The 25,743-nt window shown below is 40.5% G+C and overlaps 1 protein-coding gene and 1 long non-coding RNA gene across 3 annotated transcripts in view; one reads left to right on the top strand and one right to left on the bottom strand.

Annotated features, from left to right (window-relative positions):
• Positions 1-14: 14 nt before the first annotated feature.
• LOC147753995 (uncharacterized) lies at positions 15-4,705 on the top strand. The gene is made up of 2 exons (XR_015310691.1): positions 15-1,509; positions 1,758-4,705. It is a non-coding gene; the product is annotated as an uncharacterized LOC147753995 (long non-coding RNA).
• Positions 4,693-25,743, bottom strand: part of LOC111259639 (uncharacterized) — a 54,533-nt gene continuing 33,482 nt past the window's right edge. Inside the window, exons 1-2 of one of the 2 annotated variants that reach the window (XR_002679748.2) lie at positions 13,843-14,214; positions 4,693-5,179 (exon numbers count right to left, since the gene is read on the bottom strand). Coding sequence is in view for 1 of the 2 variants with exons in the window: in XM_022831801.2 (XP_022687536.1) it covers positions 5,055-5,179; positions 25,506-25,623 (243 nt within the window). In the remaining variant the exon portion in view is untranslated. Of the gene's footprint in view, positions 5,180-13,842; positions 14,215-25,505; positions 25,624-25,743 lie in introns of those variants that run through there. The other variant, XM_022831801.2, reaches the window with a different exon arrangement.

Below are 25,743 nucleotides of genomic sequence, written 5' to 3'. Positions count from 1 at the left end.
TTTCTCTCCTCTCTCTCTCTCTCTCTCTTTGTCTGTGTGTCTGTGTGTGTGTGTGTGTCTGTGTATATATATATATATATATATATATATATATATATATATATATATATATGTCACTGTGGAAGACTACCATTTAGCTTATTCTGAGTGTTTTATCAGTTTATTACATGGGTTATATATAGATGCCAGTATATTTATTTACTTGTTATTCTCGAATGCAGACATGAATGTCTATGTATTACTCTGTTAACATCATAACAATCACCGTCATCATCACATGGCTTTACATTATACAGTTAAATGAGTGCCACAGGTGGCGTATTTGAGATTTGTAGTTGTGTCTTCCAGCTCACCTAAAATCCATGGTATCGATGTGCTGCCATATAGCAGCGAATTTGTTGAACGAAAAGTGATCAAAAGAGATGTACGATTAGAATTGCGGCCTATATCTCTTTGAAATAACAGATGTTAGTCAATCGATTTATTTAATAAACGAACAGTCGTTATAAAAAGAGGGCTTGTAAAAATAAAATCAATCGCAATAAACGTGGCAAATACTAGACAGGTTTACGATTATTGCTTTTAACGTTATTCTAAGCGAAGAATGAATGTTTTGGATCGCTGTGCATCACAGAAGAACAGACCTTCTCGAAACTTTCCCAATTTAATCATTTGCTCGAGGACGATAGAAAAGTGGATGCCTATTTTCACGGTACTAATCAGTTACTAACATTTGTTGTTGTTCAGTGTCGACATTTACGCTGTATGATGATATTGTCATGGTGTATTATAGATCGCTACGTAGTTAGTGTCCCAGATTTGATTTTGCACCGTTTTCCGTGTGTAGATTGATGCTTGAAAACAGCTACGAAGGATTAACACAACAAAGTATAACAACATATGTTAGCCCTCTTAGATTTAGGCCGAATCGTGAGGTGGATAGTATTATGAGGTACGCGGCTCCTATTTTTGGACTATAGCTCAAAAGTCTATTTGTTCTGCTAGCCGCTTTGTGCTGCCGCTACTGCGCATCGTCTGCGTGCTCACTGATGTATACAGTGAAGGCTGTAAATAGAGGCGCACTTGAGGAGTAATCGTTCGTAATTGCAGTGCTTCAAACTTCCCGCTCAAATAATCCACATCGCTATATAAACTGTAGGTAACGATAATAACAATATTATTTTAGTAGCTGTTGGAGCCTGAATAGCCATGTGATTGTGAACTATAGTGTATACGGTTCTGTTACCGTTCCACTCGAAGACCTTTTTTAACGTGACGATATCCCTTCGATTACACTAGTTGAAGTAGAAGCTTTACGCTTTTCGGTGATGGATATGCATTCTTCAATACGATTGTATCGTCACGTCTTCTTAGAACTGAAGTAAAATTGAAGGTTGTGATAAGTTGTGTCTTTTGGGCTACGCTTGCGCTCTTTTTCACGGTGGGGTCCAGCACCAAAGCGCCTACTACCACAACAAAAATAGTTAGTTATGGACCGTTTTATACGAGGTACGTGTATGATAACATCGAAGTTCATATTAGCTGACCAGAATAGACACTCAAGTCCTAACAGAATTCGAAGTTCTGTATTGATCTGGCTGACACCGTCTGCATATCTGTAATTAAAGCTCGGAGCGTGTCGAAACTTGAATGCGTTGGGGGCTAAACACTGGATCTATTTTAAGGGGGTATTTAACTATGGAGTGTACCTGAGGTAACTGACAAAAAGTGTTTAATCGACAAAATGATGTTTTCAGTTTCGATCTGGTCATTGATGCGTCATAAACAGCACCCGGCTTTTTGGCCATAAATGGTACGCTCAAAAGAAGAACATATCAACAAAAGACATCTTAATCGCTTTGCTAGGCTTTGTGATATGTGTTTTTGTTTGGCTGAAATCTTGTTTTTGACATTGTAAGGTATCATAATAGTACTGTCATTTACATGTGTAGTTTAATAAAACGATGTGAATACCGTACGCGCACTTGCAGCAGCAAGATACATTGTTTTATTAATTAGCATTATTTATGTTTTTATATTAGAAAATATCATTCGCGAAGAATAATGAATAAACGTACAGATACTACAAGCTTTATACATGCGATACCTGTACGTGTATTTATGTATGCTTGAGGGTGGCACGGTGAGTGCATCAATATAATGTGACAGCTTACTCTACCATATTTCGCTTAGATAGGACAAAAGCAATTAGCAACCTAGGGAGCCACGAAGACACTTATTTTTTTGCTTTGTCTATTTCTTAGTCCGTTAGTGCAATTGTCTCTCCCTCCTGTTCACACATGTGTATACGTAATCCGGTGAGAGCCTGTGTGTATACTATCACTGCGAACTCGAGTATATCCTTACAAGCGGTTGGTTGAAGGGAGAATCGACGCTGCAAAAGCTCTGGTCTGTGAATATACATACATATATATATATATGTATATATATATATATATATATATATATATATATATATATATTGGAAATAAGGAACGTGAAACTCGGGTCATCGGACAACGAGTAATAGGTAGACGAACGACATTTTATATTCTTCGATTTTTACTATTGTCATATTTATTTTTCGTGTAGGAGAGAGAGAGCGCTGCTTGGTTACGTGATGCTAAAAAGATAAATGTACATCAGGCTGTGTGGATCAACGTGTTTCTGTGTGAGTGGGTATAATTCTATATTCGGCTGACACTTACTACTTGATTCGTAATCGTGCTTAATAGTAGTTCGAAATAGTGCCGTCTCTAATATATTAGTGTTGTTGTTATTATTATATTATGATTGTTGTAATCATTAATATTATTCATATCTTTGTCATCGGTAAATGAGAGCAGCTTTCAGACTCGGAATGGTCACGCATAGCTGAATAGCGTCTGTTCGTCTTCCGGTATAGTTTTTTTTTGTTTTCATTGCGTGGTCACTTTAACTATGGTGCGGACGTAACTAAGTAGGTGTGGAAGACCATTGTTTGCTTACGAGCGTATCGTGCTGAGTGCGGCGACGTGTCAGGCGGGAGATTTTCCACCCGACATCATCAGACCAATATTGTCGCCTTCACCTTTCGAGCATCACTTATGCTTTTACATGGCTATCACGTTTACATTGTATTCGCTTCTTAAAAGCTGAATAATAATTTCAGCTGATTGATGGGCATTTTAGTATATGATTACACTAGGAGGTGACAAAAAAGGGCGGGGCTAACATGGCGATACTCATGTAGACGTTTGCGGATAACCGTAATAATCACCTATTCCTGTTTGTTCATTTATCGGTAAGGGTCTTCTAGGTAATCGGTGTCGTCTGCGCACATATAAATTTCTCCATGATTTGCGTCACGAATGGGTCATATCGCTGTTGATATTACTATTGCTAGCGTCACGCTTGTCACCAGGTTCACTCACTCACATACGTTTACGTACGTGAAATGTTATCGTATTTTTCTTTTATACCCTCTGCTATATCATAGAGTGAACGTCCAGGATACAGAAGGTGCACGTCGATGTGTCTCGTTCACCTGTACCCGCATAGTCGTTATATCGTTAAAGAATCGTACATTGGCCATACATTATCGTCGGTAATGTGATCATTTTTTTAATGGATTTTTGGGTATTATAATATTGACTACATATAGAACGTATCTCTCCAGTGAGTATATGAAACACATTATTGACTCCTTTATATTTTTGCATTTAGTCAGTTGATCCTTTTTTCTTTTTTAATATATACAGTATTAAATTTCGTGTCACGTACATCCATATAAGCTCAAACCGTTTATCGAATGATTCCTCTTAATTGATGTGTTAGCGCTATTGCGAACGCGCGCTCGGTAACTCGATTGAGGTACTTAATTCAACACTGAATAAATGCTAAAGGCGACGCGGCTTCGTATCCACATACACCCATGCACGTTTTTATGCTCGTGCATGTATAAGAGGAAAAGATTATTTCTAGTCGATTTAACGTGTATATAACTTAAATTTTTCGTCGAGATTTAAACATAGGTTTTCACGTATACGCCCTTTTATAGATAAATGCATATACACACATTTATACAGGCTTACTCACACAGATATATGGACACACGTCCTCTTACGCGCCCAGACTATTTTTCATGCTAACGTTCAGTGGCCTGTAACGGCTACACCGAAACGTAGCCTGCTTGGAGTCGGTTATTTTGTGTGTAGGTAATAGGTAGATGGCGACCCTAATCTGACAAACTGTAATGTGTATTTATTAATACTACTTTACCGTACGTGTGTGTCTGGTCGTGGGTAGTAATACAAGAGGGCGCTATTGTGGCTGGCGTACGCCTGCAAATCGTTACGCAGGTTACTCGGTCCATTCTCACGCAGTGCGTCTCCATCAACAAGCAGAAGCTTCCTTTTGCTCTTGTTATGGGTAATTCGGCGCTGCAATAATGGTAGACGAAGTACGCGTGACATGCGATAAGCATTCATACGCCTTCCGCCGAATTCTATTTTGTATATTTGTCTCTATCGAAAACGTACTTATGCGAATAGGATATACGGTAGTGAGAAGGTATGATAGTATAGTTGTATGATTATCAAAACATTGCGACGTAAGGTGGGCGCATATCGGGTCCAGTGAACTACTTGGGAACATTATTTTTTTTGGTATGCTTCTAAAATGAAACGCAATAAATAAGGAATGTTGCAAAGCTTTGTCATCATCATTATGGTGAGTTTTCGTTCTTTTTGTTTTAGCGCTAAAGGCTTGCGCGCTCGTTTTCTATATATAGCACGAATTTTTGCAAAAACACGTTTCCTTTTTCTCCTTCAGTAGTTTTGTTCTCAGTCATAGTCCATAGCTCACGAACAATCAACGTCCTTAAAATACTCGCGACATTATCCACGCCTAAGTAGAATCTGGTGGTAGATGAGTGGCAGACGGTGATAGTTTGCGATTGGTTTCAAATAAAAGGTAAGGGTTTAAGGAAGCGTCAGTCAAGTCGTGAAGTGACTTTGTTGATTGGAATCTAAGCGAGCTTTATCCGCACTTGCCCCTTGAGGACCGAGACGTCCTTAAAGATTGTTGAAATTGCTATTTGTCCTACCGACGCTCTCCTGTTGATTGAAGCCAAGCTCTCGCGTGTCGAAGGGCCTCTGGAACCACCGTCCGTATGTGTCCCGCAACACCTGCATGCCGCCTAAAGGTACCAAATGCAATGAACAAAAAAATGAATTGTTAAACAGAGTGACAATATCTTCAATTATTTTTCTTAAAATATTACATTTGAGATAAATTAAAACACACAATAGCATCCGCTGTCTAACCGCAGTGTTTCATCAGCGCACATGGACTGCTTGCTTGGATAACTTACTAACGTTTAATAATCATATCACAGCTATTTCAAGGCGCGTATGAGGTAGGCCAACGGTTCGCAACATCACCGCATTGCTTTTATTAGGTTGGGGGAATACCTTTTGGGCGATTTAAGGACCATTAATCAGGGTTGATGCTTTACACAGAGAACGTCCTCGCAAAAGGAACTAAATACGTGCATGGTTTATGGGCATGAAGGGAGCTGTAGCATGGCTGCTGAAAGCAATGAAGAATTACGTCATGCCGTGGGTCTTTAATGTATAGACCTTGTGCACCAAGTAAATCGAACGGTCAGTAAAAATACTGTGCTGCGACAGAATCCGAAAGCGGATTCTTGAAAACGGATGGACTGTTAAAAGATTTCAGCTCCAAGCTTTTAAGTCAAGTAGTCACGATATTTTCAAAATCTATCGCAACGTGATATGCCCTCACAGCCAGCGACGGTCGATTTGTGACGTTGTAGTTACAGTTTTTCGTAATAATATACATGTCATTTTTATAGTGACAAGTAATTTTCTCAGCTATCATCAATAAAGAAGCCCGACTAATTTCAGGGTTTTTTGGCAACGATTTGTCGAAAAGCGGGCACCAAGCCGCATTTGCCAGTAACGTTGGCGCTAACAAGGCTTAAGGCAGTGTGGCATTTGCCTACGTAACTGTTGTTCATTGTGTACGGCTGTGATGGTAGGAAACACAACTGACAACGAACAAGAGAGTCTGCAAATCTGTCGTTTCGGAGCAAAAGTTACCCTTATGTTTTTGTCGCTTTCTGTTTCGCGACTCGACAGGTGAAGGGGTCATCGAGCTATCGTCTCTTCTTAATCAATCTTTCTCCTTTTGGTTGACAGAACCATCTAGCAAATCGTTATGAGTACCGATGAGTTACGGCCAATTTCAGTTCACACACACACACACAATAGAAATTATTAGATCGTAAATAACTTAATCCGGATTCGAAACATCGGTAGCACAGTGCGTACTTTGTGTCAACTTGTGTGTTATGGCACGCGCACTATGTCGAAATTCGCCGGTGTTGAATAGCAGTGGCGACGATGGTAACAACAACTACTCACCAATATGACTTCCCTATTTCCTGTAGCGTCCTATAGTCGGAGCTTCATGTAACTCTGCATTAGGACTCTACTTCGTTGTAAATTTATTCTGAAAAACAAGCTTACTATTTGTTGTTTGCATGGGTCGATTATGGTGTCTTCGAACCCTTATATAGTTAGATATAGCTCTTATATGTACCTTATCACTTACCAGTTGGGAAGCCGAGATAACAAAACGAAATAATCCAAGTGGTCAAGATAAAAATAAGTTAAATCTATCCATAGAAAGCGCGTACGCCTAAAAACTTAATGAAACACAGCGTCATCTGTAATAAGTGGCCAAACAAGCCAGAATGACAATTTGATTGTAGGGTTCAAAGAATTCTCTAGGGATTTCTTTTTCGATTGGGTCACAATCGAATTACAAAGGCGGATCAATGAAATTCGACCGAACTATGCTAGACATTGTGAATAGGAAAAAGACTAGACAATACGTCTAATTGATGTCAAAAAGTATTGTTCCGTGCTACAACCGTACGGCTTAATTGCGATCGCTATTGATTTTTCGTACCCAAACCCAACGTCCTGCTGACAGACTAATAATACCTATGCTTTAAATAGATGAAACAAAATGATACTCATATTGGTTAGCTATACAATAGTTGCGTTCTTAGTCTTGAGATCTTCATTTTTAAAGTAAAATTTGTGAATTTAAAATAAAATTGCGAAGGAGCATCTGTCGCTGCCATTCCTCGTTTCGGTGCTGTAGCTGCAGACGATAGTTGTGTTTGTCAGAGATGATCAAATTATCTTTTTTCTTGATTTAACTTAGGCCGGGCATTTTTTCCGTGCTGCTTTATATTGAACCGAGTTCGAGATCACAAATGACAACAACACGTTGTTGGCATTGAAGCTCATTAAACTTTTCCGGGGAATTCTGCTCAATAGAAAGCTTCGCGCTGATAATATATTCTTTAAAAAAGATTAAAAAAAACTTAGTGACTATATACGAAACTAACATACAGTGACAGAGGTTGCGCGTATCAACATAAATTAGGTTACAACAAAAATGCGGTCAGGCTCGTGTGATTGCTTGCATATCTTTAGTCCTGAAAAAATCTTCAAACGAAGGCGTATGTATGATAATGTCAAATCAGATCCGGGGTCCACTTTTCTCATGTCAAGCAACACGCGGGCATGCTTTTGCCATCTGTTTATTAGGTTAGTTTTGTACCCGTTCGAGAATGATTGTTGTTTTCTAAGAAAAGAGCTTCAAACCATTCGCTAAAACAGTGATTTTCTGGAGTTCAGAGCTTCACTTAGCGATGGCAATACGGCAATGCGCTATTCTGACTCTAAGCATTGAAGCGTCCTCCGTATTATCTCATTTCGTGTGCGTTGTTTCGTGTTCTATTTAGTGCCGCTGCTCCGGATTTTGCTGCATTTTCTTTTATTTATCTCTGCTTATGGAATCATATTGGCCAGTTATTCGAAAAGTGAGCTTCTGCCTTTACCATTTGATAAGTGCATCAGCTGTAGCTAGCGGTAGTATTGATGGTATTACACGTACCGTAAACATTAACACTCGTGACTACAAGGTGCTGGCACGATTAACAGCAGAAACCCCCATCCCAGCTTATACTGTAGACACCCCCTAGCAGCCCTCGACGACGATCACCTTTTCGCTTACCACCCCCTTAGCCGTATTCCGCTTGCATACGATCTTTTCATGCTCCAGCATGACTACGGCCCGCCACCGCTCCCACTTCGGTGATCTGAACTATGAACTGCTGGTCCTGTTGCTACTTGAATCGGTTCGCTGACTTCTATCGGAAGTGTACTGCCACTTTATGTAGTTGCAGCCGGGCATATGATGTCATTCGAAGTGTTCTTGCTGCAAGAACACTGGTACCCATTCAGTTCTAAAAAACTTTGTCCAGTATTAGGACAATTTCGGCAGTAGCATGCCATACTAACGGAAAGTAATAAATGCCCTCCTAACTGATTTGAAATTCAGTGTTTTCTTTGCCTATGAATGGATGCATGTGTACAAAGACAACAAGGAACCGGTCTCAGTTCGTGCCACGTGACGAGTCATACTGAGAGTATCTTGCTACTGTTTTAAAGTGAATTAAGTCTGCAATAATATGTCGTAACTAAGGACATTTGACGCGATTAATCAGGATTTTGAATTTATTTTAAGGGCATGCTTATCAGGTGAGCTATCGAGGCGGACGTTAAAAAGAAATGGGAATTGAGTACAATATTGTTATTTCAAGAGGAAAGCTGAAAACAGCAAATGTACTACAGACGAATAATGCGTAGTAGTTAGTTTGGTTTCAACTCATGCATGAGACTGTTCCCTGCTCTACCCCCTGAAGGGAGCGTCCTACAATCCCACATGTGCTTCTAGGTCAGTTAATTATGTGCGTTTTATAAATTGTGCCTAATTGGAAGACATGTTTAAAAAGGTACACAAGTAGGTGTCGAAAGCTGTAATTAGCTATATATAACGCATGAGTTCCAAGCACTTCGCGTGACCATTGTACTGTGCTGTCACAGGTTACTGCTTTTAGATCTTCAATGAAAGTATCAAAGTCCAGTCTATCGTTCGGAAATGGTGGTACAATCTACAAGCGTAAACGACATGTTGGTCAAGTTCTGAAAAAAAACTTGAGAGAGAAACGAGTACGATTTCTCTATACACACGAGCCGAAGGATTCCCCGAGCTATCATCCTAAGTGTCGAGACAACAATTTCCTTCAGCCCGAGTGGGTTTTGGCTCTCCTTAAGTACTGGTGGACCTTTGAGCCACTTAGCGTGTTTATATATAAAACTAGTAACTGTGTGCAGACGGCATATGGGCCCTTCCTGTGTATTGAGTTCTCACATACTCACTGAAAGCTTATCGCCTGCAGTGGGGATAGTTCTAATTATATTCAGAGTTGACAATGCGTTAATAGATCTGCTGCTCAAACGCAATTGCGCGCTGGTCCGATGCTAGTAAGTAAATTTTATTATTTTGTTTTTTTTTTTTTGGAAAAATCGCTGAGGTTTGGACCTAGCGGTAAGTAACCGAAAACGGTTGTGAATTTTGCTCCAAATGCTCCAATCGCATTAAGCAGTTACCATTCCAAAAAGCTGACGACAGTTGGATATCTAATATATTCGGGTTCAAAAATAATACGTAATATCATAAGAATCAAGAACCACTCTTGCCTAACACGTGAACAGACTGTTAGTCATTTTCAAATCAAATGAAAGGATGGGCATTTAACTTTCCTCTGTAATTTCACTGAAAGCTGGGCCATCCACACACAGTAGGACTCAAGAGTACATTTGAGAGTTAAAAAATTTTTATTATAAAAAAAATATTTATGAATATTGACCAAATGCGAGTCTTTTAGGCTCGTTTGTATCGCGGAAAATAAAGTGCCATATGAATCATGAATTAGCTCGGATCAGAAATAGTCGAGTAAGTGAGATCACAGGCATTACTATTGTTAGTATCACCGTCTGTGTTTCACCATTTACGATAGAACCTGTTGGGTTCAAAAAGAATCCATGGCCTTTTAAGATGAATTATAATAGGCGCGACAGGAGGCGCGATATTGTGATTTCGATGGAGGCTGGTTTCCTTTCAGAAAGAGATGTTTAATCTTTTCCTCTGCAGTGAAAAGCATAGTTTGACTCCAGCATTATAAATAGATATTGTCTGATATTGTTTAAGTAGTTTCGGGAAGGCCACCTTGTTTAATACGCAAGTCGTCAATGTCTACTACGAAGGTAATACGAGAAAACTTGCCATGGCGTAGTAGTGCAACTGGTTATCTGACAGCGGGTCATTTCATTTTAGTGAATGAAACGAGTTCCGATAGCATCAGTTAATACGCATTAACAGCGTGGTAAGAATTGGCTGTAAGTATAGGCTATTTGCATAACTATAGGCAGAGCACAAAGTTGATGCAATTGTAGCAAAACCCCGCATTGGAGATACGAAAGGCAATAGAAGCGAGGTTTACCTCCGCTTTGCTGATGTCTCTGTTTTTTTTGTCTTTGTTTTTGAGCCACGGGACACAGCAACAACGACCTGCCAACGGACCGCCCATCATTCCGCAAGATTTGTTTGTGACTTGCTAGAATCAGTCACTGTCGTCGACAGTCCGACCCACGATCAAGAAGCTTTCAGTGCCGATAAGCAAGCTAGTTTACTTCCTGGCGCTAGTGGAGACTAAATCCCATAGAACCGCTCCCCTTACGTTTTCCCTGAACGATTTGTTTCGCTGTTTTACTACCGTGTTTCAAAAGGAATAGCAAAAAAGGCTAAGCGCTTTAAATCGCTAGATTTTGTTTAATCGTGTGTTATTTTTTATTATAAGCATTAACGATAACTAAGAGAAGCTGATCAATTTGACGTAACATCATTCCTAAAAATAATTTATTCTATAGCATCTATTTGGCCGTCCGTTTGAAGCTATGCTCAGTTCAGTAAGATGTATTCGCCTTTTTCAGGTAGATCACGAAAACAGTGTGACACAGTAATAATTCCTATAAAAATGTTCTCGGCACAATTTCGAAAGGACCAGAAATAACATTTTCTTTCACATAACGACATGGAGAAGCGTGAAATTAGAACCTTTGGTTCATGATGTGTCAGGGTTTAATTATTATTATTATTTTAAAGTCACTTTTATTTATTATTGTACGACCTTTGAAATTACTAATTCTTTCATAATTGGTGAGCAGCAATCGGAATTGGTCTCCCAGCAAACACGAAACGGTATGGAAACGGTATACAAGCATGTTACTATTAAACATAACAACAATTCTCCCCATTTTTCTGACTATTAATATTTAATAACATTCTTTACTAATAAGCGCGCTCGTTAATTTCAGTTATTCTGGCAACGAGGTGCGCAGTAGCTACCCAGACTACGCTTTTTCCTAATCAACAAAAGGAAACCATGTGCCAAGTTTAATTACAATATAGCAATTGAAGCCGATGAGTGCCATTCACGTATGGTTTAGCATAGCCTCAAAATCAGGGAAGAGTAGCTTATAGGTCGATGTGTCTTCTATTCTTCGATTGACAGAAGCAACAATAAGCTAGCGAATTTTGAGCTGTTCGCTAGAATCCGAAAACCCCGGACCGATCTATGCCGCAGGGAGCTACTGAGGCTATGCTGAGATGCAATAAATGTGAAGTGGTAAAAACTGACAAAAAAGGGATCTGCAATGACTGACAGCGTTACCATTACCTTTCTGCGATGTGCGAAGAGAAATATTTATCGTTGTAGCAGCTTATAAAGAGAATTAGCTCGGTTGGAGAAAGTTGTTCACATAAACGAAAAAAGCCTCGTCATAAGAACGAGTCAGAAAAAGTACTTTCTTTTCAGCTTCATCGCCACCGTTTTCAGTCAGATTCACAGTTTAGCCGAGCTCCGTCGAAATACCATCTGCAATCTAGCTAATGACTGCTGGACTTCGAAAACAGGTGGTCCCACAAATAAAGTTATCGGTGCACGGGATTACCTTCACAAGTTCTTTGCGCTTTTCATCGTTCATTGGTAAATCCTTCAGCAGCGCCGAGAACAATAGCGAAGCTATACCCATTTGCGAGGCTTCCGCTGTATGGCAGTACCCTCTGCTTATCTCTGAAAGACATTTTTTGGCGTCTTGAAATTTATTTAGCAAGCGCGTGGTTGACATTAACTAGCGGAGACTTACAAGCCGTCGATGACGTCGAAAAGCTGGTCCGAGATATTGTCAGCGACTAGCTGACGAAATCGACGAAGCCTTGTTTTATTCAAAGAGACTTCCGGTTGGTAGCACATTTTTCTCTGCAATCTGCGCCGTGAGGTCAATAGGTCTGTGTGCATTTTATCTTCAGGTATGATTGGATATATGGTTTTTCGCCACTGGACAAAAACCTGTCTTATCGAAGACACTCATTGAAGAGCGCCGTCTAGCAAGGGATCAGGAGGCGGGCGTCCATATGGTATGCGAACCCAACGGAACCTAGAAAACGGCTATCATTAAGAAGTCGGCCCTGACAGTGTATCTCTAATTACTAATCGTCTGCCGCTGAGATCATTTATTTTTTGATAGAATCGTCAGATCCATCATAGCGCGAAAGTGATCTATTGAGGTCAGTGAACTGATAAGGCGTGAGGTCGAGACCCGTCAAGTACGGTCATCGCTCAGCGTTACAAGCCAGGTTTGTTCTCTGTCACTCTGTCATTGGGGATATAGGTTTCCTACAACACAGTCTTCAAATAGATTCCAAGAGGCTTTATTCCAGCGCTTAGCTACCCAAAAAGTTTGCACGCTATTCTGGGCTCTTCTGGCAAAGCAGCATAGGTGCGTTCGAGTATAACCGGTTCTGATTTCCAGGACGATGCGACCATATGAATTGCTGTAGAATATCGCTTAGTTGCTATGCGTAGTTGTCAATAAGATCTAGCGTAGGCAGCACTTCGATAGAGAGCTCATCCAGGATTCCTCAGGCGTCGTGAGAGGGGTTTCCTTCTCTTTCAAAGGTGAGCATGAGTTGTCACGTTAGTTTAATGCTGATGGAGGCATGAGCGCTAAAATGGGCTTTTTCTCTAATCGAACCATTCTTAAGAAACAAGCCAACTTTACCTACGCATACATGTGTCTCTATAAGCATCAATGAGCAAGCCGGCGTTGCTATTCACGTAAGTCGATGTGGACCAAAGGCTTATCATTCATCAGGCAAAGTCGGCCTAAGCATAGTAGACCACCGGTGTGCGGTTTGAGCATGGCCCATCTTGACGCGCGTTAAAGGCTCCACAGAAAACGAGAAAGAATAATATATACATCGCACGTAATTTTTCGACAACGATGGGTGCCAGTTTCACGTTTGGCGGACGTGTGTAGACAGCTAGATTTATAGTGCATCCATTTGAAATATTAGCTAATCTTCAACTAGAGTTGTATCAAAGTCGCCCGCTCAGCGTTTGTAGGAGACCAGGACCCCATCGCTGGGGCGTTCAGCACCGGCTTCTCTACAAGCCAGCTATTATACGGAGTAAAAGCCTTGCAGTTCAAATGCGGCTGTGGCCCAAGTCGTTGTCAAGCGCCTCCCGGAACCGAGGGTGCTAGAAGTAACAATACTGTTTCATAGGACGACCCTTAGCATTTCAAGAAATTTTGGCTCAATCAAGTTCACCCCCGATTTCTGCTCCGCGAACTATTGCCTCTTCGGCCCCGCTGTTGATCAATAATCACAACCTTGTCTGAATGATCATCCTGATCGAAACTGGACCCTGAAGAACTTCGAACATTGGACGTGGTAGAGTTAAGTGAATGTAGAAGAGACACGCATGAGACGATACTGCACTATGATGAGACAAGAGACAAAAAGGAACGATTTTAAGGCGGGGTTTACCTATAAGAAATTCACAAAGCTTACCTGTAGCGGAAGCTAAAGTTTAGTGGGCGTGAGAGCCATGTTCCACCGTGTGATTTCCAAGGAGGTTTTTGGCTAATAATGTATGCTCTTTTTTTTGGGTTTCATAACTGTTACCCTTCAAAAGTACCCACTTTTTTGGAAACGTTGTACACAATCTTTTTAGAAACTTCGTTATTGTAGCTATCATAGCAGCTCTTAACGAATACCTTTAATATATAACATATGCAGCTTCGACTCTACAAAGCTTCGGTTTGAGGCTAAATATTTAGATTTTCTGTCTAATGATTCTTGTTGTACGCTTACATATTGCTTATTAATCGATTGTAGTTACATAAGTTAGTTCCGTTCCTCACTATAATAAATATCTCAGTATCAAAGCAATCTACCTTCTTGTCATATTTTCTTGACTTGACTTGAGGTATCTTGCCATATTTTAGCTCGTTTTAGCTTTTATTAAATTGTACCCGTTAACCCCGATTCACAGTGGATCCATTGCCCTTTTACTGCGCCTAACCCTGTGTTCATCCTTTACATGATAGCGAAGGTATTAGATGATGTAATACGACATCAATGTATGTTATAACATAAAAAAAATTAGGAAGTCTTTTAAAGCTACATCGTTTTTGTCTAGCCCGTTCCACTAAAATGAGCTACAACTTACCAGGAAAGCTCTCCTCTCAGCAGTAACATAGATTAAAATAACTGTAATAAATAATAATAATAATACTGTGCTTCAATGCGAAATTTAAATTCCACCTACTGAAAAATACATGACCAATTTTCATAAATCAGAGTCGCTGGCAACCTCGCATAAAACTCTATCAGTTTAGTGAATATTGGATCGGAGATAATAAACCAGAGCCTCTATCCTAAATTGCCTTGGTTGGATATATTACAGGTAATAGATAATATTTTCACCTAGTTGTTCTATACTCTTCTTGACTTTATAGGTAGTAGTTAAACTAAATTGATTCACCTAGGCAAAATAGGCCACTCCGACAAAAGGCTCGGGATGGTTGAGAGGCGGACGTAAACTGTTTGCGTATCTATTTACGTATCCGTACGCTTTTGTATGTGGCAAGTGTTTGGAAAAGCAATGACGACCTACTATCGTAATGTTAGATAAGGCTCTTTGTCATTCGAATGGGAAAGGATGGCCGTAGCAACCCCATTAATTTCAGTTGTATCATGGTCTGTTTCTAGTGACAGACTCCGATATAGTCAAGTCGGGCCCGATCGAACGTTTCGACTCCAAAAAGCGGAATCAATTATGGTGCCATCGCTATTCGTTGCTAAGCTGACAGGCCAGCGCCAGCCGCTCAAGGCAGAGAAATGATAGAGAAAACACAGATACATAAGCGAGGCAATTAGTAAGAGAATATAGAAGGCAGCGAATTAACCGATTGAGTGATTAAGGGAATCGAGCGAGCTGGCGATGTAAGTTACGGGGTATGGACCAAATTGTCCTATTTTACACACTAGTCATGTTTGGAGTCTGAAAGGATGCTACTTGATCAATGTACCCTACTGAAAATCTAGTGTGTTCTAAGCTCGAATTGACAGCCGTAATCGATTTGAGGGCAAATGGTCACCGTCCGGGGCTCGCGCCAATCCAGTCAGGCACAGACTTGACTGAATAGAAGCACGATAAGCTATAAAAAGGAAGAAAAAGTAAGACAATGAAGCGTATAAATTTATGAGTGGCTTTGTGCACAGGGGTAAGCGAATTATATTGTGATCACTGTGTTACCATAATCTTACTGTAAACAATATGTTACAATCTCTTTGCTGGTAAGTGGACAACGTAAAACTCAATACTTATCATTTCTTGCTTACTTATTTCCCATCTGTACAGTATGGCTGGTGCATTCGACTAGTTCTGAGGGCATCGTTTTTTCGTTTAGGCCATTGGCATTTATGTTACCTGACATCGACAACTGTATCACATCAGCAGTGGATAGAAGAAAGTATTAAATGTGTCGGAGTCGTATCTACAAAACAACCATTATTAGTTCTGTTATAGCTATCATGCGAACGAAAACATTTTATAAGCACTGCATAGTACTGTTGTTATTGTTATTCGTGCTGGCTTTCCAGAAGTGCTGGACAGATAAGCAGAAATGCGTACGCGCCGCGATGCGGTGACCATATGACGACTAAGCTAGGCTTGACTAACGGCGGTCCGCTGACCATTAAACGACGTTCTCTAAACAGTGAAGCAGCTTTAGCTATTCAGCCACTAGGACGAGTTGAAAGCCTAGGTTGTTTTCCTAGCCAGACTGTCGGTTTCAGCTTTCGTTGCTGACAACCCTTCCGGCGACTGCTACTTCTACACGTTGCAATAGTGCAACTACTTTCAAATTAGCTGGCCTGAATCTAACTAGTTTAGATTTGCACGCTAAAGAAGGGACGAGTAAAAGTAAGGTACATGTCCAGCCGTAGAAAATATGCAGTCGTCACCGTTTTGGGAATGCGCATTATCTATGGGAAACCCCCTAAAGCGGACGGAGGCATTACCCCTTTCTGCCCCTTTTTTGCAGGCAACCCGCGTCCGCGCACGCACATATCTGTTGCGACTTTAACCTTTACCTTTTTCCCTGCACGTACTTACACGCTAATAACACTCCTCCTTTTTAATGGTACTAATAGTAGTATGCTTATAGTAATTATAAGCCGATCTAGTTGCCCCATTGTTGCTGTCCGATGAACGTCTGCCAGTGGGTCGAAGCAGCTAGTTGGCCTACTGGAAGCCAAGCTCAGGCCTCCTGATCTGAAACCTAGCTTCTTTGCACCTACATGTCTAGCAGCTGTGGATCTACTTGCGCGCTCATGTTGATTCTAGCTATAATATTATGCAAAAACGTGCAGTCGAGGATTGGGTGAGGCACTGAAGTTTGAGCTCACATATATATTGAGAATGACATGAGCTACATGCACAAACAAAGTCCCGTCAGAGCTAACATTTTGTTGTTATTATTTCTTCAGCTATAACGTATAGGAACAAACGCCATGGGCTGCAGCATTTTGCAGGTTGAACGTACATAATCCCAAAAGATCTAAAGGGCTACAGAAAGAGTCGCTGATATATATATATATATATGAAAAACTGGGAGATTTATTGGTTTTTTTTATTAATCTAAATGCTTTGGAAATAAAAGATAGAATATCCTCAGTGTTGTTTCGTCAATGAACACATCATAATGCCTGGTATCCCTTAAGGTACATACAAATCGAAACACGGTAGATTTCATTTTTGGCAATCTTCAAAGCGATACCTGGCTAACATGAGGGATAGTTACGTGTTAGCGAGCTGAGACAACTCTATTTAGCTCTCGGTGTATAGTTTCAGATTGCAAAAACATATCTTTGAATTCCGTCTAAAAAGTTAAACGTTAGCTTTGTATTTGCTGTTAATCAAAGCTACGCCACTTTGGGAGCATACGTCATTTTGACCGAAGGTCCTAAGCCCACCTTTCTCGTTTTTCCTTTTCCTGCTATCCCTGGTTCATCCGCTTCGTACTTCGTTTGCTATTTTTACGAGAGAAACGATTAAAATGTCATAATGCAAATGAAGGTGCAGTGTTACTAAATAGTACTAAAACTCGATGAAAGTCACACTGAAGTCCTCCCAGAGTAAAGTACCGGGAGTAGTGTCTCCTGGTGATTTCGAGGGTAGGTATTTGACATTGATGATGAGTAAATGATTCACGTTAGAATTCGCGTTGAACTAGGTAGCTGTGTACACTCAAATGTGTATGATGACACATGACTATCGTGACTGATGGCAGAGAACAAGGCAAAGGACGGCATTGATGAGCTTATTACATGGCCAGCATTCATTCAGCCAATACGCTCCTTTCCCAAAGTGACAGTCCTAAGCAGATTATCGTAATTTCGCGTCACTTTCAGCGCATTAGGCTTAGTCAATATAATCAGCCTTATTAAGATAACAAGAATAGATTACACGATCTGGAGCAGTTTAGGTATAACCTATGCGTATCCAATATAGGGTAACTTTTCAGTTTATTATAATTGTGCCATATAGTAAGAGACGAGGTCTGTGCACCTTTCGATTATAAAGTATCATTATAGGTTCGATTGCTATTGGTAAGGACTTTTCTCTGGCAAATCGCTAGAATTGAACTCCTAGGCGTTTCATTGCTTCATTTCTTTAACCTCGACCTTTTGAAAAAGGTCTCGGAAAATTGGGTTGGATCCCGCAAGAATTCCAATGACGACAAAGACTAAATGGCTCGATGTTTACAAATGCATTTTTGGCTGAAGGTCACTATTATACTTGATAATACATTATCATACTCTACGATTACCTACTAATTACGAGCTTATTTATGAAATGTGGTCTGACTACGAAAACATCAGCGTGGTATCAGAGTCAATGATTTGGTGTTTCAATGCCATTTACAGAGGATGGTGCAGATATATTGAGCTAATCGACCTAAAATAGAGCAAGCAGCTGCAGTACCCTGTCAATGAGAATGATGCACTGCTTCCTGAATTCGAATTTTATGAGCTGAACTATAAATGTTTCTAAGCACTCTGTGGCATCTGCATTCAATATTTCTATAATTGATTTTATTTTCCATTCTGTCTTATGGCTATATGCAGGGTGTTATCCCACAACCTCTATGCGTTAATGCAGCAGTACAAAGGAAAGCTAAAGATTTCCTTTGGCTAAGTAGCAGCCCTTCAGTCAAAAAGGTGCCTGAAGCGTTTATCGCTATAACAACATAATTCTAACTTTGGTTTACCGACTGTAAAAAGATTATCCATCCGCATAGTGATCGGAGTAACTATACGTGGGTAACTCTAAATGTACTGTTGAGTAGGTAGACAGCGCCGCCCTGTAAATGTAGGATAAGGACTGGGGACGGCGCTTTGGTGGAGAAGTGTTGATAGGGATACCAGGGCTAAGAAAACGCCTGGCAGGAAATTCTGGAAAGATACTGCCATAATCTGTATGCCGCTACGGCTGGGACGTCTCAATACGTGCCCGGGTATAATCGTGCGACTACCGGGCGTGTACGAGCCTACCATATGTGTATCGGTTCAATGCCTCAATGGGCGTTCCCCTCAATGGACGTGGCGTATTACTCTACAACGCGGTTCTACCCTTTCCACGTCCTCCAGCGTAGCACACCTCGTCCGACCCTCCTCCACGTGATTTCTCCGCGGGTATATCATCCCTTCTCAATACGGTAGGCCTCCTTCTACTCGGCACTGATTTTCTTTAAGAGACTCTGTGGAACGATTTGATTTGCTTTGCCTTTTCTTAACTTTATCTTCCTATTTCAGATGTTGGATATAGAAATATACGAAAGTAAGCAGGACCTCTCTGTCTCTCTTTTTCAAGAACGGATGTTTGTCTCATAGAAATTTGTTTACGTCAAAGTGCGTGGAAAGGAAATATAGAACCTAACTTAGCTACACCTACATAACAGGTTTTTAATGATGTCATACCGGTATAAACGCATAGAGCGCCTCTTTTTGATGTCAAATTTCTTGCCAAACAGGCAGTTACCCACTTCTTCCTTAGCCAGATTGCCCCCTGCCATCTTTCCTTACTCAGCTCGTTGCTGTAATGCTTCGATCCGATGGTATCAGCAGCGATACTAGCGCGAACTAGAGCCGCAGTATTCATCGCTACCTCCTGCTGTCTTTCTCCTAGGCTGCTTCTTCTTTTTCGTCTTCGTCTCCCACGTCGCTTTGCCAAGCGGAAGGAGGAAGGAAAGAGAACAACGGCGAGCAGCAGCAGCAGGATCTATTTTTAGCGACAAACTAAAAGGCCCAACCGCCTTTCGCCTGCCGAACAGCAGCAGGCTCCAGAAGTAAACGTCGTCCCCCATACCCCTATTTGCTCCCTATATATATATATATATATATATATATATATAATTACTGGTGGATTTATAAAATGAGAAAAACGTGTGCTTCGTACGTCATGCATATACACCCGTCGGTACAAATCAAAAAGGATTTACATCACTATTACAGAGCTTGTAGGATTTAGTGTGTATATTTACGGATACATAATAAGGCCAGCTTATATTATGGTATCATAATATACAGTTTCGAGTAAAATGGGCTGAGAAAATAGGTTTCCTGAAGCCCCAAATGTTTAATCTATTATGTTATTAGCACCTATTATATGTAATGAACCAAATCAAGCTGTACGCTGCTATTGTATATTTATTTTGTAACTGCGCTTTTTCAAGTTCGGAACCCTTTATTCATTAAAATGAAAATAATCTCATCTAAATTTGCGTGACAACCTCAAATGCATGGGAAATAAAAACTATACAAAAAAATTCTATTAAATAAATATGTTGCTGAGCAGCCAGCACATATTTATTTTAGTTTGGGATAGTTTTGAAAAGACATTTCGATTAAAGCTCGCTATCGCAATTAATTGTATATCTAAGGTAACGAACTAAAACATGAAGGCATTCTAGACTGGTACCCCACTTAAAATCTCATACATCACATTAAATATATGGTATCTAATCTTTGATAGAATCATTAAATTTTAACGAATGCCTAAAGACCCAATATATGTAATAACTCGCTTCCGATAACGACAAAAACGACCCGACACGCAACATGGACCTAGCTAAAAGTCCGGCTCTCTACCCATGTGTGTTCCGTACTGAGGCTCTAGTGAATGAAGTTCGAAACACGGTGACTTCGAATTTTCTAAAAAACGGTTTCGGATGCAGCTGTGTACTCCATATAACAGCTGATCCTAGATATGTGTTGGGAGAGAAAGCTCGGTTCGGTGCTCTACCCAAGCAGTTCTTTGTCCTGTTTAGGTGTGACATTATCTACCAGTTTCAGTCAGCGTCAGTCACTAAAAGTAATCGAAAAAAGCTTTCCTTAAGGACTTACTTGTTCATAAACACTCATATTAAACGGTTAACAATTATCCGATAATTTCAAGGTAGCCGGTCGAGTTAGGCCATTCGTCTAGGCTGGATATTTGCCTAGGAGGGACAGATTTTAGTATTTCACGGATCAAATACAGTATTTTATTTATCTGGATAGTTTTGCTCAGGCTGTAGGCTTTGATGCGCTTTTTTGCACATCTTGCGTTTGGTTCTAGCTAATCCACCATTTCATTTAGTTACTTCTTTTAGTTATTGTTTTCAGTTCAACTCTTGATTATTCCCTATTACTTATTCGTCACGTTATTTGCTACATGTAGTATCCAAGGTTCAACAATCGGCACTAATCATAATAATAGTGTTTGGTCGAGACATTGCTGCCATCCTCTGAGGCAATGTTGAGTGCAAGCATCCGCTGAACCCAAATGGCGTTTCTCTCGTCAGAATCTGTAGCTCTTGTAGGCCACGACAGGACCATGCAGAACCTGGAGCATGGTATGTCGACACTATTCTCTTATCCGCGCCCTATGACACATGGTAGTACAGACTGAGCTTTCTGAGGAGGACGTCTGAGTCGCCATTAGGAACTGTCCCAGTTTCTGTGAACGTGGCTCCGATGCCCTGCGACGCTATCATTGTAAAGACCTGCTTGACTAGATCTATGACTTGATAGCTAGAAAGAACAGTCCTTTCTACTGCAAGAGTTGCAAAAACTCTGCTTCTTGGCCTTCAGTGGCCAGTCGCGGGTCAATTGGCTTGTCCTATCTATAAGGAAGGAACTATGAGGAGCTATCGGCGATATTCGACAGCGTCTGATGGGGAAGATTCGAGGGATCTGGTTACTTCAACTCAATATGGTGTGTAAGAGATGGGCGGAAAATGGGAGCACATTTTGAAAGACATTTTGAAAACGAAGTAACTGAACAGCAAAATCTTGCTGAAAATTAATTTGCTAAACAGGTCTCAACTGCCTGGAAATAATCGATCAGCAAATATCTGCCAAAAGCTTAGGGCCGTCTGAGCAACCTTTGGTGGCTTAGCAACACCTCTGCACACTTCTGAATAGGCTACTTTTTCAGGAGGACACTCAACGGGAAGTTGTTCGCTTGCATTACCTATGATGGCACCTATTAGGTTTATGTCAGGTGTTAGTTTTCGCTTAGATCGATCGCGTTTCGCACACTAAGCTTCTTGTATGTACTACAAAGTTAAACTTGTAGCCCAAATTTATCTGCCATCCTGACTCCAAACAAGCTCTCTCTGGAATCTTTGGGGAGCACTTTTTCGCTTTATCATTAAACACACCCTTAGCGATACAAGGTGTTGAGAGGTTTCTGTAAAAGAGGCAGAGCGTTGGCTAAGCATCTAGGGGAAAAGTATAAGCACTATAGGTGGCCGCAAGCGCGCTCGGAGAAGATAAGCCTAAACGTACTTTACGTTATTGGGTTCCAAACCTGAAATTTCGTCTCTTTAACAATGTTTTTCAAAGCTGTGGCTAATGTATTGCTTAAGGTCTTATTGCTTAGATAGCAGAAATCAAACTCCGGCAGATTAGATGAAGGACGATAATGCAAAATAAAGCAAGTCTACTGAGAGCCCTTGGAAGCCTACGCGGCTTAAAGGCATTGTCGGTATTAAATCAACAAGGGCTGCTTGAACGTCTGTAGACTTCTAGCAAATGTTCGCTGACTGATTTTTTTCTAATCAGCCTAAACGTATTTCTGAAATCGACTTTCAGCAAGACCTTGTCGCTCTGCTGGTTCGTCTTCAAAAAGTTGCAGCCGTCTTTTGAATACTGAATTGTGTACGGATAACCAATATGTTGATAGCCAACATAGGAGTTCGAATTGCGATATTGCTCGTCAGACACCATCAGATATCGCTAGTGGCTGTGGGACAAACACTGCTGTTTGACTTGGGTAAAGCAAATCAATTGAGCGGCAGCTGGCCGTTGAAGACCAAGAATTAAAAATCCTGCAACGCTTGCGATGGAGAAGGTTCCTTTGGTTCTCTTGCCCTCTAGATTTTTAAGTTAGCGGGATTGATGACCGCCTCTATAGCGACTAATAAAGCCTTTCATGGTGGTTACCTATATATATATATAGGTGTATAGTATAATAGCAAAATCACTAGGACGAGCGATAAGAAACCGCAGCCCAGATTTATCGGGCAACCACTCACTATCGAAATATTAGGAGCTGTAGAAGATGATTCCGTATCCAGTTTTGAACATTTTGAAAAAAACTAGTGGATTATACCTGTCGAAATATGAGTGTACACAGGAATATTTTCTCCAGAGACTTTTGTTTGAAGTTCAAAAACGAAATGCGTCTGCAATAGTCGGCTTTACGACCATAAATGGTTGACTGAAAGAGTAACTTTTATTTACCATATTATTGGTTGGTAAGTATGACATCAACCAGTAATCGCAACAAATCAGGTAAACGTTTTATCGACTATGGCATACGAAAGGGCTAAGCAATGCTAGAAACCTACTCCAGATTCTAGAAGACGTCTTCCTTTATGAACGCACTCGTTGACAAGTAGCTAAGTGAGAGAAATATGAGCAAAAATTAGTTTAAGGGTATTCTGATTATATCAAAATACTCTACAAAACAACAAGTGTCAGGTATTCACTATATGTTGTCATCTTCATGTAATAATAGGTTTCGTTGGGTCGCTGGCGTATTCGGATCATTAAGTACGCCAATCCAAGGAAAGCTATTCCGTGTTTACCTGTTGCGGCTTGAGTCTCCTTGACTCTTCACAGTGTAGATTATGTGCGGGTTAGGAAGAGGCTGGATTAGTTTGTTTTAGAAACTCTATACAGCTGCACTGTCTATTGACTTATTTTTTAGCCAGAGCATTTTTCCTTATAAACAACACATTTAATATGATTAGCAATAGATATTAGTAAATAAACTAGAATCGTGTTTGATTGGCCAAAGAGGTTTATCAAAGAACAGCGAATGAGAAGTTATAGCTTTCTATAGCTTCCACTACTTTTGCCTCGAGGGAATTCGTGAGAGAGCGTCAGCAATCGGGAGTGATGTCACTCCGGTTGCGTCCTTACGACATTGCCAATATCTCGCACAAGATATTGAGCAGCTACCAGGAATAGGCCGTCACCGCACGAATAGCCGAACGGTCGATAGCCAGAAATGGCCCTCCGTCCTTTCGCTGCTGTCATCATTGGATCGTAACCAGTAGCGGGTCGGCAACACTGACCAAGACCTATAAGTTGACACTGCCATTCAAGATTGACAGTCGAGGTTCTACCCTTCGTTTGAGGGCCGTGCCTTAGCAGTCGAACTCGATCGTTCAGGCGGCTCGCTGGACACACCTAGCAGTACATAGTTATGAAGCTAGTGATATGTATCTGCCAGCCAGTAAACAACTGATACGCATTCGTATTAGCAGATACTTCTTATATGAGTCGAATATTCGAGAGAGATTTCTTTCTACTCTTTTGAATATCAAGACATTTTTAGTGAGCATAAAGATCAATCAATACTTACCTGGCGCTGTTATTGATCGCTCTCGGATTTCCTTAAAACATACTGGCCTTACTATTAATGATAAAGCCTTGAAATACGTTAACTTATTTCGGCTTCAAAAACAATTTTTATCGTTCTTTACCAAAGCCAAGTTATCAAACTAATAAAAAGAAACCCTCGCGTACATAGAGTGAAGTTTTGTTCGTTTTCAAAATGTATTCTTTCTTTTTTCAGTTCATTTACCTAGAAAAGGCCTTCTATAAGGAATAAGCTTTTGCAACTATACCTTTAGCATCTAAAAAATGATGAATTTTCAATGCAATAAACTCTAGATATTCTCCAAAATCTAAATCTGTCTTCAATGAACTTTTGTAGAAGTTTTTTTCGGGCATTAACTAAAGGAGTGTTAAAGCCTTAAACGTATGTTTTGCTTTTTGCCCCAATCGGCCAGTTATTTGAAACGAGGCCCATAAGGGGCTTAAGCATAGCACTTTTTAAAGCAAGATAAAGGACACTTAGGGTTGTTTACGTAGTACTAGTATTACAAAACATGCGTGCTCGCTGTTCTTACAAGGTCTGCCAATTCATTTCGAATCACTACATTCCAGTGCAGTATTTATGTTATTATGTTTGTACACATGTGGCTCATATTAAAAAAAAATTCTAATTTAAAGGCTTAGAACCACCGTACGGGCATTTACATTCTCCCTTTAGACAGGAGGTGGCAACGATTTTAGCGAATCATAGGCCATCATTGCTGCAGTGTTGACGTCGTCAGCATGAGCTAACTTGTAAGTGAAGGCATTATTTTAGAGGCGCATTAGGCCCCGTTGTTATTTGACCTTTTCACCCATAACTATCCTAATTAAACTCTGTTTTTTAGGTTGGAGCAATCTGATCCTCTATGTGAAACTTCAGAACCTGCGCTCTCTTTGTTGGCCTTTAGCAAAAAATAGAGTTATTTGATTTCTTTTAAATTCGTTCGGTGGTCACAAACCATATGAGACAAAGTCTAATCAGTATCGTTTAAGGAAAGCTTAGGTTTAGGGTGGGCTACAATCAGCGTTTCTACGAAACAGGTCATGTCTATGGAATACAACTACAATTCTGGAAACACAAACCGATAAAGTATAATTAGTATGCAATAAAGGCCTTCACTGTCCCTTGCGCTAGTCCTGAAGCATACATAAACTCAATCACCTACTACATGCTGCAGTCTGCATTCCACAGTTTACATCCAGATCCTTATTATGATTGACTATATTACCTTTTCTCGTGCAGACGCCGAGCGCGTCGTGGCAAATGTACGGGTGGACGCTCTTGCTGCAAAAACAATCTGCATCGCTACGGCACGGCGCATTCTCAACCTTCTCACGGCAAATTTCCTGGAACAATAGTAGAAAATCGAACGTTTGGACATGATTTTTTCTGCATAAGTATGAAGAAACCCTCAAAGACGATGGTGCGGCATAGACGCAGGAGCTATCAAAAGAAGATCCATCCTG

This window comes from Varroa jacobsoni, unplaced genomic scaffold, assembly GCF_002532875.2.
Source record: "Varroa jacobsoni isolate VJ856 unplaced genomic scaffold, vjacob_1.0 scaffold_35, whole genome shotgun sequence".
NCBI classification, from domain to species: domain Eukaryota; kingdom Metazoa; phylum Arthropoda; class Arachnida; order Mesostigmata; family Varroidae; genus Varroa; species Varroa jacobsoni.
Note: the sequence above shows the minus strand (reverse complement) of the source record. Positions and strands in the feature narration are given on the sequence as shown.